Source organism: Salmo salar, chromosome ssa05, assembly GCF_905237065.1.
Source record: "Salmo salar chromosome ssa05, Ssal_v3.1, whole genome shotgun sequence".
Classification (NCBI taxonomy): Eukaryota; Metazoa; Chordata; class Actinopteri; order Salmoniformes; family Salmonidae; genus Salmo; species Salmo salar.
This window is the reverse complement of record NC_059446.1, coordinates 39277877-39289937: the sequence shown is the minus strand read 5'-3', so window position 1 is coordinate 39289937 and position 12061 is coordinate 39277877. Positions and strand designations below refer to the sequence as shown.

Genomic DNA, 12061 nt, shown 5'->3' with positions numbered 1-12061 from the left:
ACTATGAATCAAGACTTCTTACTGAAATTTCCTTCCGTTCATTTTTTAAGTGGAGAGTCTCTAGATTTAAGTTGCCTCTAACCAGTGACTTAGGACAAACTAAACCTAACCCCATCCTGAGCAGTGATTATAGGAAGTGAAAAGCAAAACTGACCCTAGATCAGTGTCACAGAGGTAAAGGGCTGTCCATTTTTGGTTGTGGCAGAGCTAGGACCAATTTAGCAGGAAAAATGGTTTAATGCAGGCCACAATGTTGATACCTGCCATTGAACAGTTCTGGTGTTATGAGACTGATGGTTTCTTGACACAGATGATTTGTTTACATAACAGGTTAGGAAAATGGTTAGGCGTAGATACAACGCTACAGTTGTCAACAACCATTGTACCCGGCGAACAAGCCACAGACCAATTGCGAGCATCAATGGGTGTCAACTTGATATCAAGAAACGCCTTTATCAGAAAACGCCCCTAATTGCGGTCTGCCAACGCAACATCGAAATCCTTAGGTAAAATCGCGAGGATAGGTCGCCAAAGCGAGGAAGTCCACATGGAAAAATGGTGGCTATTCGAGTAGAGTTTGCATTACAGCGGACAGTTCAACAACAGTAAACATTGTTATTGCATTCTACATACGTTGAAGATATACACAACGACAAATTCAACGGAGTCCGTTGTTTTAGGGACCGTTGTTTTTGCAGGTTTGTGTTTTCCGTTATAGCCATCAATGTGACATTCTTCGCTGCCATGTTTACTTTTCGCGCGCGGATTCTCCTCTAGCTGTGCATATTCCAGCGTGTTGTGTTCAACTTGCTCGTCTGTAAGCAATGCATAAAGCTTTGTGAATGATGGCAACCTTATAAACAGTATACCATGCAAGTATAGACGTATTTTATACAGTTAACTAGATAGCTAGCTATTGTGACATGGCATCTTACATCGTTTATGCTAGTTAGCCCACAATGTCTTCATCTGAGTCGAGTAAGTTACTTGAATGTTACATAAAAAGTATTTGAAGTTTGTAACTAGATGACAAAAACATCCCATTACTAGCACCTGCTGCAAGACCGCTTTGATCACTAGTCAACTATTACTCAGCATCTGTCTTTTTAGTTTGAAACAGCTTTATCTACCGACTTTATTTAGTTAAATAAACACCCCAAATACTTCACCTTGCCTTGGATACATTACAGCGGTGGTCTACTGTATGTAACTAACTATACCACCTTGCCTGTGGCCTTGACATGATTCTTCTTTATTGACAGTTTAGCATCCAGCTGGTGCAGCTGGGTGACTTCACACAGACCTGAGTCAGGCGGAGGCAGATCCACTTAAACCAGAAATGTCGGAGAAGGTGCAGAAGGCCTTCAGGGTGCAGCTGTCCTCTGTCATGGACTCCCTGCTCACTGCTGCCGTGTGTGAGATCGCCAAGATCTTTGAGGGCAGTCTGAATGAGCAGCAGGAGGAGTTGACACAGAAAGGAGACGAGATCTCTGCATTGATGGAGAAGCTGAAGCAGGCAGAGAGGAGGTTGAAGGAGGGAGCAAAAGGAGGAGAGGACCCGGACAATACCTCTGGACAAACAGTCTCTTCCGTGACGGCAATTTCTGAGACAGAAGGTAAGTTGATAGTGCATAGACATAGCAACATCATTTCAGGGCTTGTGGACTGTGGAGATATGCATGTTTTCTCTCCCAGTTGGTGTCAGCTGAGCTCTATTATGTTTCTCGTTAAATTTGTATCTTTGGGTTTCTATGCAGTACCCGATTGGTGCGAGCCCCTTCAGTCAGAAGATTCCTTAATTCCGCCCTCAAAGATCAAAAAGGAAAATGACTGGTCATGTGTGGACCTGCGACCACTGAGTGTGTCTCTATGGCGCATCCCTAACATCAAAATAGAGGTCAGTGACCGGTCCGGTGTAGGAAACCTGAATAAATAAACAGACGGTCATTATGCACACCCGAATGTAGCCAATGGGCTGAACAAAATAAGTGGCTTCTGTTTAGAATTAGGTTAAATGTCTGCTTTATTCGTACTTTGGTGGTGTATTTGGTTGCGATCAGAGACATGATACTCTTATCATATTCATTATGAGTGTGTTTTAGCAGGCTGAAGATTTTGATAACCACCTGCTGACGGCCCTAGCCAGGAGTCCTCCACGAAAAGGTAAGAGTAAATCATCCTTGGCCCTCGTAATTGTAATTCAGCTCCTGGTGCAGGACATCACTGACTCCACGCTTTTTGCTCCTATTTTGCAGGGTTGGCTGCGGAGTGGTTGTTAAACAGACAGTTAAGAGACTTGCCTGAACTGAGTGCGACCGGGTCAGGGTACAGTCGTGTTTCAGTGGGTCGGGGCCAGGGGCTGAGGAAGACCCATGGTCGTATGCTGAGCATGTTCGAACAAGAAAACCCTGAACCCCAGAGCAACCCGGAACCCCAGAGCAACGACCTATCAAACAAGTATGTCTTAAGTCACCACACAAGACAAGGAAAAGATAGTGACTTACAAAACAAACACAGTGAGGGGAGTCAAGGGAAAATGAGTGACGTAGTGAAGAAGGTAGGAAGGAGAAGAAAGCATTTCAAAATGGAACCTGATGCGGACGGACAAGCGGTAATCAGTGGAACTGACAAGAGTTTCAGCTGCAAATACTGTGGGAAGGGCTTTGGCCGTGAGTTTGGTCTTTCTGTGCACATGAGGTCTCATAAAAAGGTGAAAATCAAGGGAACATACAAATGTCCTAAGTGTCCCAAAAAGTTTCAGTACCCAAGTGCTCTTAGTGGGCACACACGGGGCAGCCACGAGAAGGGGAAACCTTGCTCCAGCGTCAAAGAAATTTCAGACTCAGTCAAGTACGAAGTGAAACCCCTCTCCCCCAGCAGAGCCAAGCCTACTTCCTGCGACAACAAACCTCTCTCTGCCAGCAAGGCTAAACCTATCTCCCCGAAAGACAAACCCGTGTCCCCAAACAATAACGCTGGCACGCCCAAAGAAAGCGGCACACATCCAAAAGTGTATTCTTGTTACGTTTGCCATAAGAAATACACTTCTGCACATTCCCTGCGGGACCATGGGCGTATTCACACAGGTGAGAGGCCATACCCTTGTAACCAGTGTGGGCAGAGGTTCCGTGTAAAGCAGTTCCTGATATTACACTTGCGTAAAGCCCATGCGGACGTGTACGGAGGTGAGGAGAGCAGCGGAGACCTCTCCTGGACTGCACCAGTGGAGGAACCCATGGCAAACAGTGCAGAGCAGCAACCTGCCATCAAGTCAAAAGGTGAAGATGATCTACGAGCAAACGGCAACCTGAAGCAAATGACAGAAACAGACGGCCTGTTCCAATGCACAGTGTGTAAAATGCTGCTAAATTCACAGATTAGCCTCGTTCAACACATCCGCATCCATACAGGTGAGAAACCACTGAGCTGCGAAGTGTGGCAAAAAATTCCGCTGCCATCCCGTCTTGATCAGCCACTGGAGGTTCGCCCACCCGGGGAAGAAGTACTGGTGTGTGAAGCAATTAGAGACGATGGCAGAACTTAATAGACATTTGCTACAAGTTCACCAGTTCAAGAAACAGATCCCGCTGTCTTCGCTGTAGCAGGACTTTCCACAACACTAATTACCTTAGGATCCACTAAGAAACTGTCCATGCCTGAGTCCACATGGCTCCGCCCAGTCAAATTGGAGTATTCAGTAGGGCTGGGGGTCAACTCCAATTACATTCAGGAGATACATTTGTTACTTCTATTTGCAGTTAAATTTGGGATTTGAAAAGTGCTGTTCATTTTCAACAAAGGTTTTTGTAATCATTGACTGATGAAAAAGGAATTGACCCCAAACCTAGTGCCCCCGCGAACTAACATGATGCTGAGAGAGGATGAAGAAAGAGAACTCAACTTGATATGGTGATCAGTCAGTTGTCTTGTGGGTAACTTAGCAGGTTCTCAGCTGATCACTTTTATCTTTTTTTTTTTATGTCAGTGCCAGACAGGTTTATGATTTTGATTTGAAAAGTCTTGGCATGGTTTTTGTTTGATGTTTTTGTTCCATGTAAATGTGTCTATTGATTTATATTCTGTATTATGACAAATGTAACATTAATTGTACTGTATATTCCCCCTGTTAAGAAAATCACAGGGCAGAGAAGACCCATGTTTCTATCTCTTCTGATAATATGTTTGCTCTAACTGCTTTTTTAAAAACAGAAATAAAATCTGACTACTGGAGGTTGGCATTTTTTAATAAGGCATACTCCAATTACGGTTTTCAATGATTACCAAGATTCTTAGTGACCTTTTTATGAATTACAATGATTTTACTTTTTTTTATTTTTTTATTTACTTTATTTAACTAGGCAAGTCAGTTAAGAACAAATTATTTTCCATCTACTTGCCATTCTCTGGCCACTCTCAACATTTCCTCTGCCAAGTTCTCTGAAGTGTGGCTGTCGCTGAACTCAAAGCAGTCCAGAAGACGGCTAGAAAAATCTTCAATGAAGTGACATGTAACTGATATGTAAGAAGTGGTTCCCCTGGACTCTCCAGCAGTCAGTGGTAAGGCAAACTGCAGTAGCTTTTTGGACTCTTTCCCACACTGAAGCCTGTGTGCTCTCGTACAGTTGTGGAATAAGAGCCGACTCGTTCGCAACCGACCCATCAATAGGACAGACTGTTTGTTCCCACACTCTCTATTGGTTACACGGACTTTTGGACTCCCATCCTATTCTAACCACCGCTCGCTGGCTTTGTATTCATGTTACCTGATGAAATTGCTGTATAATATGATCTTGTTGCCATCTAATGCACATTCAAATGTCATAAATCAACACTGCAGAGGTCTCCCTATCCCCTGTCGTGCCTTGATTGTATTACTGTTGATGATATCTGTAAATGTGCATGTTCACCCTGGCCCATCTACTGTTGCTAGCCCCAACTCTGACTTGTGCTCTGTTATCTGCTTCACTGATTTCTGCTCTTGTAAAAGCCTGGGTTTTCTGCACGTTAACACTAGAAGCTTATTACCTAAAATGGATCAATTGAAAGTGTGGGTTCACAGCTTCAATCCAGATGTGTTGGTCATTACTGAGACGTGGTTAAGAAAGACTGCTTTGAATACTGATGTTAAACCTTCTGGTTATAACCTTTTTCGGCAAGACAGATCTTTCAAAGGTGGGGGAGTGGCAGTCTTTACCAAGGATCACCTTCAGTGCTCGTTTGTCTCCACAAAGTCTGTCCCCAAACAATTTGATTTGCTGGTTTAAGCATTAAACTTTCAAATAGCTCTTCGTTGACTGTTGCTGGGTGCTATCGTCCTCCATCGGCACCGGCCTGTACCCTACCTGCCCTAAGCTCTCTCCTGGCCACTTACACTAAGTCTGAATTTGTCCTGCTAGGTGACCTGAACTGGGACATGCGTAAACCACCTGACCAAGTCCTAAAGCAATGGGACTCCCTAAATCTTTCTCAGTTTATTACCAATCCCACAAGGTATGACTCCAAACACCCAGAAAAGGCTACTCTCCTCAATGTTATCCTCACAAATAATCCTGATAGGTATCAGTCTGGTGTTTTCTGTAATGACCTTAGTGATCACTGTTTTACAGCCTGTGTTCGTAATGGCTGCTCAATGAAATTACCTGTCCTGATTTGTCATAGACGTGCTAAAAACACTTTCATGAGCAAGCCTTCCCTCTTGACCTGGCCTCTGTAAATTGGTACAGAATCAGCTTGATCCCATCTGTCGAAGACGTTTGAACCTTCTTTTTGATATTTTCAGTAGTACTGTTAACATGCCCCCATAAAGAAAATTTAAATTAAAACATGTTCAGCCACTGGTTCGACTGTGATCTTGCAGAGTTACTCCACCTTAAGAATTGCATTCGGCAAAATGCTCAACACACGCATACTCAAGCTGACTGGCTCTCGTTCAGGCAAATGAGAAATAAGTGCACTCAGGTTATCCGGAAGGCCAAAGTTAGTTACTTTAAGCAGTTCTCTCTCTGTGGGTCTAAATGTTGAAGCGGTTTCTTGAATCAAAGGATGCCATCGTCTCTACCCTGGCCATTGTCAATGCACCTGTTGATGCTCTGACCCAAGAGGAATGGGAGGTGGTGGAGGAGGTGTGCAGAGTCCTGGAACCCTTTGAGAAGGTCACTGTGGAGATCAGTGGAGAGAGGTACAGTAAGCAGTTATTACTACATCATTATTTAATCCAGTATTATATATGTATATGAGCAGTAGATGCGAATGTAGTATCAGTAGACAAAACACGAACCTGAACAAATAAGTTACTGTTCTCTCTTTTCAGCTGTGTGACAGCCTCAATAATGATACTCCTGTGTAAGGGTCTGCAGCGAATCACAGCTAGCCTCCAGAGAGAAGCAAATGTGACCACAGGACATGTGACAGAGTTGATGGACACCATATGTTCATCAATGGACAGAAAGTTCCATAGAATGGAATATAATCACATACTATCAGAAACCGCTGCACTTGACCCCAGGTTTAAGAAGTTAGCCTTCAGCGATGCTAGAGCGACTGACGAGGCTCTTAAAAGAATAACCTCAGCAGCAGGGAGGGACAGCCCCAGCAGTCAACTGGCTCAGGCACCAGGGCAACAGAAAGAAGAGGGATCAGATGGAGCAGAAGCACCAGCAGTAGTGCCACAAATGTCTGCTGTTTGGATGCTGTTTGACGAGAGAGCAACTGGGGATGCAGCACGAAGGAATCCCTCAGCAGATGCCATAACGGAGGTCCAATCCTATTTGGAGGATCTGCAGATCCTCTGAGCTGGTGGAAGAACAAGGCCTCTGTCTACCCACGGCTTACTAAAGTCATGACAGGGAGACTGCATAGTGGCCACATCCATTCCCTCTGAGAGGGTCTCCTCGAAAATGGGACAAATAATTACTGAGAGAAGAAACCGCATTAGCCCCTCAAAAGTGAGGCAGCTTGCATTTCTGAATGCAAATCTACCATAAAAGCAAAATATGGTCAGCATTGCTGTGTGCTGCTGGTTATAACATGGCAATAAAGAAGAGAGAGAAAAGAGGGACCAGTTTAATGTTTTAAGCGGGATGCTGCAGTTTTGCACATTGTTATTTATTTTTCTTTATGGTGCAATATTCTATTATGTTGTTCAGATTTGTATTTGTTTTTAATTGTTACATTTATATGCACTTTGTTTATATACATTAAAAAGTTATACTTTAAATGCACATGCGTAATAGCATCCTTTTTTGCATTTATTTCAATTTGTGGGATGCTGCAGTTCTGCAAATTGTTATTTATTTTTCTTTGATATGGTGCAATATTCTATTATGCTGTTAAGATTGTATTCATTTTGAATGGTTAGATTTATACGCACTTTGTTTATATACATTAAAAATTTATACTTTTATCATTTTAATAGCATTATTTTTCATAACAAACCAATGCAATTTTTAAATACATTGTGGTTAAGGTAGAGTATGATTTCATTTAATAATTTAATTAGAATTGTTTTAACACCAATCATAGTCAAACTATCGCAAACTGTTTGACTTGAAAAAATACAAAACATATTTTGTTTTAAAGAGCCGTCTCTTTTTGGTGAGCTGATCCGAACGAGCCGGCTCACTGAAAAGAGCCAGGATGCCCATCACTAATCCCACTGTTAGGTAAACAAGAAGGTTTGTGATTGCACAAACATTGCCAGTAAAAACCTCAATAACAAATATGAAATGTTCCCCGTTTGCTTGGTCATTAATTATTATTTCAAGCCATTGGATCTTCAGGTTGATGTGTCGTTTCTGTTTTGTCAATGTGCAGTATAGCTCCATACTCTGGTCACCTTTGGTTCCACTGCTATTCATCTCCCGTCACCCGTTTAGTGAACTACGAGAAACTGAAATCACGCTATCGCGAGAATGAGAATCAACATGGCTTGCTTCCATAGATTTCGCTAGCCATTTTAATCAATAGAAACATTTTGAATTCTGCAAATTTGAGTTGTCTACTCAAATTCCAAATGACTCGGCTACTACAGCAAGTACTGTAGCTACATGTAGAAGTTGCTCTTATAGGTTTCTTGCATGTCTGTTAACGAGTTAGCTAGATAACGTTAGCTGAGCCTGCCATCCAGAGCTAACCTTGTTTAGCCATCCAACGTTAGCTTGATTCGCCTGGTTGCAGTCTTCACAGTGCTTGTTTTGTGGTAAGTGTCATCTTTTATTATTAGCATGTAGACTGGATGCTAGTGGTCTAGCTATCTAACGAGAAGAGGTTCTGGACGGGTGTTGGCTACTTGGCTATGTAGCTAACGTTTGCTAGGTCGTTATGCTTCCGACTGGCTCAGAACAAGATTATTGTGGTGGAGAGGAGACAGACGCAGGTTGACTCCCACATCACTGTATGTCAGAGGGTCAAATCTTTGTAAAATACTGCTGCGTCTTCTACCTTAGTGACCTCCTCCTCTTAACCACGCACCTGGGTAGCACACCCCACCTGATTGACAGCACAGAAGTCCTCCTCTCCTTGAGTCTCGGTGTAACCATCCGCCCTATCTATCTACCCCTGGTTCTTCCAGAGCAGGGGGTAAGGGACACCACTATCGCTACGATGCTGGACTCTGTGAGGAATGCTTTCCACGCCCAGCTAGCCACCGTCATGGACTCTCTTCTGGCGGCGGCGGTGTGTGAGATAGCCAAGATCTTCGAGAGCAGTCTGTGTGAGCAGCAGGAAGAGCTGATGCAGAGAGGAGAGGAGATCACAGCCCTGAGGGGGAGGCTGGAGCGGGCAGAGAGGAGGCTGAAGAAGGAAGGAGATGGAGGAGATGGCCTACTGGATGTGATAGAAGGACCAGCAAGGAAAATAGGAGGAGAAGACAGCCCAAGGCAGCAGTCTGAACCTAGAGCTGGTAAGAGAATCAGATGTGTCTCTTGTAATGATTTTAGGAACATTTATTTTGAAACGAACACTAAACTACTGTCTGTCCTACTCCGTCTGTGTAGGTTCAAGCTGGGAGTCAGATGCCGCCTCTGAGACCCCCCCACTGGTCCAAGACAGGGGGTGTAAGGAGCCCCCCAGGATGAAAAAGGAGGAGACAGAGCTGGAGGGGAATTCCATCAAAGAAGAGGTCAGTCACAGTCATTCTCTAACATGATAAGAATGTCTGTCTTTCAGTCTTGTTACTGAGATAGTCATGTTGAGTTGTATTTTCAAAGATTAACTATTCAAATGCTTTTAACATTGCAATGATGCTAGCCCCCAAATTAACTTTTTTATTTTCTTCCTTCAGCTTAAACATTGCCCTCTTCCACAGTTTGGGGAGTCCCACCCTGCCCCTGTGGAGGGGAAGGGACAAGGGCCAGGGGGGAGCTGTGTTGCTGGGGGCCAGAGGCTGGGAGACCCCCTGTCTGATACACCAGGGACCAAGGCAAAGTGTAAGGACTTTTAACCTTTAACCAATCAATCTGCACATTTGTGCTTTAGATCAAGTGAACCTCTGTTGCATTGGGCTTATGTCTGCAAACGTGGAGTAATTATAGATGTAATTATTGTGGAGTTGTTGGTTTGTATGTTTTGTCTTCCATTCTTGATGTTTCTTTAAATATCTCTGTTCCTATCTCTTGCTAGTATCCCATTGGGAGGGAGACCATAGACCTCTTCAGAGCCAGAGCTCCACTTCCTTCTTTCAAGAACCCCGGGTTGGACATTTTTCCCCCAGACCTGACCACAGGTCTCCTGGGCTTGACCCCTGGGCGAGTGCGGTTCCTCTAGACCTTCAGGATCCTAGCTTCCTGGACCAGAGCCCAGACCAGGTACTAGAGCAGAGAGAGCCCCGACAGTCACAGGACCAAACCAACCAATCCCAGAGAGGCCTGAGACCAAGAGACGACAGAGGGAGGGGCCTAGTTCATCAGAACCGCTGGTCATTGGCTTCCAAGGACCCAATCAGGCCACACCCCAACACACACACACACGCTCACAAACATGCACACGGTCACGCACACACACTTGGCGGGGCAAGACCCTACACCTGCCCATACTGCGGCAAGAGCTTCAGCTACCCATCCCACCAGCGCAGGCACCTGCTGCGCCACACAGGTGTGAGGATGTACCCCTGCTTGGTATGCGACAAGAGCTTCCTAACTCCGTCAGAGCTCACAGTGCACACCCGCGTCCACACAGGGGAGAGGCCATTTGGCTGCACCCAGTGTGGGAAGCGTTTTGCCCGCAGCGGGAACCTCCGGGCCCACCAGCGAGATGTCCACCTGGGGAAGAGACCCTTCGTCTGCCAGGAGTGTGGCAAGCGGTTCGCCCACAGGGGCAACCTGAGGGTGCACCACCAGAGGGTACACCCGGGCCTGCCATACCATGAGGATGAGTATGACCAGGATGGCATCGCTCTCCCCTCTACTGGGTAAAGGGTCAGGATAACAGGGTCAAATTCAGTAGGCGTTAATGGGAGAATATATTTTAAGATGGAAAATGAGTCTTCCTATTTAGCATCTTTGTCTTACGTGAATTAAGCCTGCCCTGTAACTCTCTTTGCATTTTGAACGAATGTCCCGTAGGAATGACTTTACCTGTCGAGAGACAATGTTGAAGAGACAGGAAATTGAGAGGCAGAGAAAGAAAAGCAGCACTCCCTACAAAGAGGAATAGGGGGTATTTCTAAGTGTTACATCATTTCAAAGGATGGCTTACCTGAAGTTGTTTTTATACTGAGAGGAACGGTGCTTTGTTGTTCTTTAACCCTTTAGTTACTGTACATGGTTGTGTATGTTAGCAACAGTGATACAAGTACACGCTGATTATGTGTCGTATGATATCATTACGTTCCCTATTTCGTCTCAGTGCTGTTCATCCTCCGTGTACTGTTCATATAAAGTAATTAACCATAATAAAACAAGGTGTATTTATGGTCAATCTTAAAATGATGATACAGTATCTTATTTCTGAATATGCTTTCTTTGGTCCTTAAGGTCAGGGTGTTTGTCAAAGGGAGAGAGGAAAAGCAGGAAGAAGATATTGGTTTCTGGGTACGTGCAGTACCATTGATTGCCACTAGAGAGCATTCTTACTGCTGTATTCTCCATTTTAAATGCTTAGAAATCGAATCAAAATGTATTTGTCACATGCGCTGAATACAACAGGTGTAGACCTTACCGTGAAATGCTTACTTACGAGCCCCCAACAATGTGTTTTAAAAAAGGAAGTAAGAACAATTTGCTCAACTAAAGGAAAAATATTAACAATAACAAGGCTATATTCAAGGTGTACCGGTACTGAGTCAATGTGCAGGGGTACCGGTTAGTCAAGGCAATATGTCATATGTATGTAGGTAAGGGTAAAGTAACTATACACAAATAATGATCAGAGTGTAGTAGCAGCGTGTGTGTGTACAGTAAAAGTCAAAAGTTTGGACACACCTTTTCATTCGAGGGTTTTTCTTTATTTTTACTATTGTCTATATTGTACAATAAAAGGGAAGACATCAAAACTATGAAATGACACATGGAATCATGTAGTAACCAAAAAAGTAGATTTTTAATTTGAGATTCTTCAAAGTAGCCACCCTTTGCCTTGATGACAGCTTTGCACAGTCTTGGCATTCTCTCAACCAGCTTCATGAGGCATTCATCAGGAATGCATTTCAATTAACAGGTGTGCCTTGTTAAAAGTTAATTTGTGGGATTTCTTTCCTTCTTAATGCGTTTGAGCCAATCAGTTGTGTTGTGACAAGGTAGGAGTGGTATACAGAAGATGGCCCTATTTGGTAAAAGACTAAGTCCATATTATGGCAAGAACAGCTCAAGTAAGCAAAGAGAAACAACAGTCCATCATTACCTTCAGACATGGTCAGTCAATACAGAAGATGTCAGGAACTTTGAAAGTTTCTTCAAGTGCAGTCGCAAAAACCCATCAAGCGCTATCATGAAACTGGCTCTCATGAGGACCGCCACAGGAAAGGAAGACCCACAGTTACCTCTGCTGCAGAGGATAAGTTCATTAGAGTTACCAGCCTCAGAAATTGCAGCCCAAATAAATGCTTCACAGAGTTCAAGTAACAGAC

At 44.0% G+C, this 12061-nt stretch overlaps 2 protein-coding genes across 6 annotated transcripts; both read left to right on the top strand.

The window, feature by feature from the left end:
• The first annotated feature begins 40 nt into the window (after positions 1 to 40).
• On the top strand, positions 41 to 4230 carry LOC106604859 (zinc finger protein 3). 3 transcript variants are annotated; one of them, XM_045718225.1, is made up of 5 exons: positions 41 to 698; positions 1268 to 1616; positions 1758 to 1897; positions 2103 to 2163; positions 2256 to 4230. In XM_045718225.1, the coding sequence occupies exons 2-5, from the start codon at positions 1340 to 1342 to the stop codon at positions 3542 to 3544; spliced, it is 1767 nt and encodes a 588-aa protein (XP_045574181.1). In that variant the 5' UTR covers positions 41 to 698; positions 1268 to 1339; the 3' UTR covers positions 3545 to 4230. The 3 variants fall into 3 exon arrangements, with proteins under 3 accessions (XP_045574181.1, XP_014055405.1, XP_014055403.1); XM_014199930.2 differs by having other exon boundaries at positions 42 to 698; positions 1263 to 1616; positions 2106 to 2163; XM_014199928.2 differs by having other exon boundaries at positions 43 to 698; positions 1263 to 1616.
• Positions 4231 to 7904: 3674 nt separating this feature from the next.
• On the top strand, positions 7905 to 10922 carry LOC106604862 (zinc finger protein 500). Of its 3 annotated transcripts, none has more exons than XM_014199935.2 (5): positions 7905 to 8197; positions 8445 to 8899; positions 8994 to 9118; positions 9281 to 9425; positions 9619 to 10922. In XM_014199935.2, exons 2-5 carry the CDS (start codon positions 8602 to 8604, stop codon positions 10407 to 10409), a joined length of 1359 nt encoding a protein of 452 aa, XP_014055410.1. In that variant the 5' UTR covers positions 7905 to 8197; positions 8445 to 8601; the 3' UTR covers positions 10410 to 10922. The 3 variants fall into 3 exon arrangements, with proteins under 3 accessions (XP_014055410.1, XP_045574180.1, XP_014055411.1); XM_045718224.1 differs by having other exon boundaries at positions 7912 to 8197; positions 8570 to 8899; positions 9305 to 9425; XM_014199936.2 differs by having other exon boundaries at positions 7912 to 8197; positions 8570 to 8899.
• The last annotated feature ends 1139 nt before the right edge of the window (positions 10923 to 12061 follow it).

Excerpts from the sequence above, each read along its gene's own strand:
- LOC106604859 (XM_045718225.1), top strand. The coding sequence starts at position 1,340 with ATGTCGGAGAAGGTGCAGAAGGCCTTCAGGGTGCAGCTGTCCTCTGTC. Across the intron at positions 1,898-2,102 it reads TCCCTAACATCAAAATAGAG|CAGGCTGAAGATTTTGATAA; the intron begins GTCAGTGACCGG and ends AGTGTGTTTTAG. Across the intron at positions 2,164-2,255 it reads CAGGAGTCCTCCACGAAAAG|GGTTGGCTGCGGAGTGGTTG; the intron begins GTAAGAGTAAAT and ends CCTATTTTGCAG.
- LOC106604862 (XM_014199935.2), top strand. The coding sequence starts at position 8,602 with ATGCTGGACTCTGTGAGGAATGCTTTCCACGCCCAGCTAGCCACCGTC. Across the intron at positions 8,900-8,993 it reads GCAGTCTGAACCTAGAGCTG|GTTCAAGCTGGGAGTCAGAT; the intron begins GTAAGAGAATCA and ends CCGTCTGTGTAG. Across the intron at positions 9,119-9,280 it reads GGAATTCCATCAAAGAAGAG|CTTAAACATTGCCCTCTTCC; the intron begins GTCAGTCACAGT and ends TTCTTCCTTCAG.